At 47.7% G+C, this 4,996-nt stretch overlaps 1 protein-coding gene and 1 long non-coding RNA gene across 2 annotated transcripts in view; both read left to right on the top strand.

Moving 5' to 3' along the window:
- LOC107182034 overlaps positions 1 to 3,492 on the top strand; it is a 17,058-nt gene extending 13,566 nt beyond the window's left edge. Inside the window, exon 3 of the long non-coding RNA XR_001512753.1 lies at positions 3,461 to 3,492. This is a non-coding gene — a long non-coding RNA (uncharacterized LOC107182034). The remainder of the gene's footprint in view (positions 1 to 3,460) is intronic.
- Positions 3,493 to 4,500: 1,008 nt separating this feature from the next.
- Positions 4,501 to 4,996, top strand: part of DAZAP2 (DAZ associated protein 2) — a 3,524-nt gene continuing 3,028 nt past the window's right edge. Inside the window, exon 1 of the mRNA XM_006757071.2 lies at positions 4,501 to 4,689. Coding sequence (XP_006757134.1) covers positions 4,677 to 4,689 — 13 coding nt within the window. The 5' untranslated portion in view covers positions 4,501 to 4,676. The remainder of the gene's footprint in view (positions 4,690 to 4,996) is intronic.

The following is a 4,996-nucleotide window of genomic DNA, read 5'->3' as shown; positions in this document are numbered from 1 at the left end:
GCAGGAAGCCTTCCCAGAGCCCAGTAGAGAAGAGTGGGTGTTTTCAGAACACCCCATGCTATCCTAGTATCAGCACTAAGCACACTATATTATGAGTATCTGTTGACCTCTCTGTCTTTCCTATTAGGTAGACTGAGTTCCATGAGGGCAGGAACGCCTTCACTATTGTTTCCCTAATGCTTGGCACAGGGCCTGGCACATGGTAGGTGCTCAATAAAAACTTGCTAAATTAATTCAAAGGATGTTTGGTAAGTGACTAAATGAACATCTTCATCTCACTGGGAGGCCTGGGAAAATGAAGAGAATAGAATGGCTTTTGATTCCTGTCTAAGAAAGTAGTTGTTAGTTAACCCTACCTGCCAGACAGAGCAGTGACTTGCAACACTTCCATTTCCGGTGGTAATCTCATTTAGCTTTCCCTATGCCCAGCTCCCAGGGTGATAAGCAAAATATCTAACATTTTACAGGGGAGGCACTGACCAATCTGAGGGCTTCCCGGGTCAAGAGTTACTTAACCCTTTAATCACTGGACCATGGAGAGGTCCTGGGAGGGTTGGGGGGTTCCAGTGGAAGGCTGGAGCAGAGGGGCAGGTACCTGGGGAAAGGCCTTAGGGCAGTGGTTCTCAACCTTGGCTGCACATTAGAATCACCTGGGAATCCTTTTAAAATCCTGATTCCTGGGCCCCATCCTCCGGAAATTCTGTTTCTTTGTTACTAATGTTGTGGCCACACCCCATGACAGAGAAACAGAATTTCCGGAGGATGAGGCCCAGAAATCTGGATTTTAAAAAGATTCCCAGGTGATTCTAATGTGCAGCCAAGATTGAGAACCACTGCAGTAGAGGTATCTGAATTTTTAACACCTGGTAAGGGCCTGACCAGAATTTACAACTTAATTATCAGCTCTGTTCACTTTCCCTCTGTCTTTTCAGGCTCCCTTTGCTCTTTTCCTTTCCTCAAGCAGCCTAGATTTAAAGCTGTAGGTGACACAAGGAATGTGTGATTTGGGGGGCAGATGATGAAATGGAGACCCTTCTGAGGCAACTGATTACAAACACTATAAACAGATTAAACAATGTAAGCAGGTTAAAAACAATGCCGGTAAAGTCAAGCAAATCTGAGTTTGAATACTGGCTCGCAGCTGTGGGATTTAGTTTAGCGACTTAGCCTCTCTGAAACACAGTTCCCTTACTTGCATCTTCCCTTGGAGTCTGCTAGGGACATGACATGGATACTATCTGTAAGATCACTGGCACAATATCAGGTTCCTACCTAGGAGAGAATAAAGGGGAGCTGAATAGATGAGAACCAAAGTCACTTAATTGGTTGTGGGCACGGCCATGGCATACTCATGCCAGCTCAGCCTGGTTCAGTGACCCTGAGTGGGGGCGATGAAAGGCTTAGAAAAGACAGACAAGAGAATGAAAGTTGGGTCTCGGTGGGACACTGCCCCTCTGATAGGCAGCGCCCACAAGCCGTGTCTTTAGTTTATAGCAGATGCCACGAGGCAAAGTAAGGGCGTGATCAAGATGTTTACAACATTCTCGTGGGTTTCAATCCTACTCAACTACATGCACCTGAACTCTATCACTCAGGCACGTGGGGCAATGTGTTCGCACAAGAGGCTCAAGCTCACAACTACAGCTGTTGGCTATAATTGTGCTGGGAAGGCCCTGACCTCCAAGCTGGGACTTGCACGTGGCAATGAGAGGACTGTGCCCTCTCCTCAGTCCAAGGCTTGTACCTGTCCAAAACACTGTCGCCGTGCCCCACAGCTGGTGACGCAGTAGGACCAGAACTAGGATCCACCTCCTATGCTCATTGAAATGGGCTGTTAGCACTCACATCCTACACTCAGTGACATGGGCTGCGGGTTCAGAAAGAGAAATAAGGGAAGTTTCCTTTCTTGGTTTCACTCCTTTATTCCCTGAGGTACTGAGCACAGGGTAAGGGTGGGGATAGATAAGTGACTTCTCTCTCCAGTTTCAGGCTTTAGGCTGAAATTAGTTTAAGATCCGATTTGGGGAAAAGTTAGGATACAGGGGAAAAGATTTGCCTGATCTGACCTCCAAGGATTTATTCATTCATTTACTCACCAATAACTGATTGCAAAGGCCCTGGGTATAATAGTCCACTAATAAACAGTGCTTTTCCAACTGTGAGTCCTGACTTGTCAGTGGGATGTGAAATCACAACCAGAATTGAAAAGGAAAAAAAGAAATAGAAGAGAATAGAAAATACCACAGTGCATCCCTTGTGCATAGAAAGATAAGCACAAGGTCATTTAAGTTTGTTTCAGTTACATGTATAAATGTATATATGCTGGGTCACGATTTAGAGTGAATTACTGTGTATTTTGGTCAAAAAGTTTTATAGGCTCCTGCCTGTTATGGGTTCACTCAGCGAGATAGACCACCGACTCAGAATTTAAATTTAAGAGCCTTTATTAAGCTTGCTAGCTGACCACAGTCACAGCACCCTGCCGAAGCAGAGGCTGAACTGCAGTGCTGACTGCAAGAGTTACATTTTATTATTAAATTCTGTGGAGGCCCAGAGCAAGACGTGTCTTTCAAATTCTGGGCCCCCAATATGGAGGAAACTCTCTTTATTTATACTTTTTCCAGTCCTTTGTCTCCCAAGTTTGGAATGAGACTTCCGGGCCTTCTGAGAAAGAAGGTCTGTGTGCTGGGAAGGGGCCATGAGACCATATCTCAAGGCCTGGCCTGATGTCAGTACCTTCCTATTTGTGTGTTTTAGGAACAGACAGCACAGCATGACCCGTCTGGCCGAAGTGCCAGATATGCAGCCCCGCACACTGCCCTAGAAGGTAAACTTCGGGAGAGCAAGAGCTTTGTTTTCTTTTGGGACAGTGCTTTTGGGACAGTGCCCGGTGTTGGTAAGTGCTCTACAAATAAATGTTGAATGAATGAATGTCTAACACTGTGCCTGCCTTCAAGAACAGTTGGGAATACAGCAAAAGGTACATATCAGGGGCTTTATAATATCAGTGTTAGTCTGAGTCAAGCTAGTGATATAAATCTCAAAGAAGTCCCCAAACAAAAACTCTTGGACACTGGACTTTTAGAGTATTTTAGTCATGATCGGCAGTGTGACATGTAAGAAACAAACAAAAAACCCAGAGCAAAACCAAAACACTGACCTGGGGCCCTGGAAGCCAGGACACCAGTTCACTCTGTGACTTAAGACAACTCTCTTTAATCAGTTCTCTCATTTGAAATACAGGAATGCTCATATAAGCCTTGCCTGCCACACAGGCTGTTGTAAAGACCCCTTGAAATCATGCATTTTAATGGTGCTCATACAAGAGAAAAAGTGAGAGCTGAAGTGAGCAGGGTTTTTTTTAGTGATTTAATTAATCAGCAAATATTGATCAGGTTTCTAATGTTTACTGAGAGCTTTTCTTTTATTTATTTATATATTTTATTGATATTTTTTACAGAGAGGAAGGGAGAGGGATAGAGAGGGTTAGAAATATGGATCAGAGAGAAACATCGATCAGCTGTCTCCTGCACACTCCCTACTGGGGATGTGCCCACAACCAAGATATAAGCCCAGAATCAAACCTGGGACCCTTCAGTCCGCAGGCTGACGCTCTATCCACTGAGCCAAACCAGCTAGGCCCTAGCTGCTAGGGCACTGAGAGCTTTTCTTTCCAAAGTTTTCCCTTTTCAGATGCTTTTCCTCTACTATCCTTACTACATACTCTAGAATGTAAACTCCATGAGAAAATAGTGTTGAGCTGTCTTGTTCAGCTTCATCTCTGTACTTGCACATAGCAAGCGCTCAGCAGGTATTTTAAAATGAAGGATGGAAGGAAAAACTTAATTGCTGCCCTAAAGGACAGCATCTTTGCCCTTAAGGACAATTAAGTTTAGAGGCAAAGCGATACACAAAGAAAACACTCAAGGCACCGTTCAGGTCACCTGTAACCGGTGCCAAAGGAAGGGCAGGGGCACGGGCACTCCTTACCAGGTGAGCTGCAGTGGAGGACACAGCACACGGTGCCCTTGCTTTTGGTGAGAAAGACAGCAACACAGAAGTAAATGCTGACAGCCTGTCGGTGGAACAGACAAGACAGCGAAGGTTCGAGTGATGGTCTAATTCAGAAAAGAATACATGTGAGCTGGACTGGCCAAATACATCTTTACGGAGCTGAGGCTTAAGTTGGGATTGGTAGGAACGCGTGATAGAACAAGGTGTAGGGAGCACATCTCAGGCAGTTAGATACATTGCTGAAATCTATGCCCCGGGTGGAGAGGCTGTAAGGTGAGGTGACCCTGAGCCGTTGCGCATGGAGGGGAAAGATTCCGGGAAATAAGAAGATTCTGCCTCCGAGCGCCGGGAGAATGGGTCCTATTTTGAGACAATAACCGCACGCGTAGGTAGTATTTGGTTTTCCACTAGTCGACGGACAGGGGTGGGGATTGGAGGACAGGACCGAGTGGGCGGGGCTAACGCGAGTGGGCGGATCACACGGGCCCTCCCTTTAGCTACTGGAGGGCTGGCAAAGGGGCGGGGTTTCCGGCGCCGAGGCACTCGGCGTCGGGTGACGCTAGAGGACGAATCAGCACGTGACACGGAAGTGACTACGAACAGGAAGAGGACGAAAAAAATAACCGTCCGCGACGCCGAGCCGAACCGGACCCGCAGCCACCATGAACAGCAAAGGCAAGGACGGGGGACGGCTGAGACAGTCGGTGGGGGGGAGTAGCGCTGCCCGGAGCGAGCGGCCGGGAGCCCAGGGTCCCCTTACGCCAAATGTGGGGCGAGCTGCGCCGCCCTCCTCGGCCGGCTGCAGTCCCCGGGGCTGCGTCAGTCGCATTCGTCATCCCCGAATTACAGCTGCTCGCTTCTTCCCGGCCCTTTCCCCCTTCAACTCTGTGGCGCAGTTTGTTGCTGCGGAGTCGGGGGTGGGGGAGTTGCGGGGGGGTGGGGAGAGGTTTGTCATGATGGGCATCTGCAGAAGCAAATGGGG

Source organism: Myotis davidii, unplaced genomic scaffold (genome assembly GCF_000327345.1).
Source record: "Myotis davidii unplaced genomic scaffold, ASM32734v1 scaffold233, whole genome shotgun sequence".
Classification (NCBI taxonomy): domain Eukaryota; kingdom Metazoa; phylum Chordata; class Mammalia; order Chiroptera; family Vespertilionidae; genus Myotis; species Myotis davidii.
The sequence above is the reverse complement of the archived record's forward strand: the minus strand, read 5'-3'. Positions and strand labels throughout refer to the sequence as shown.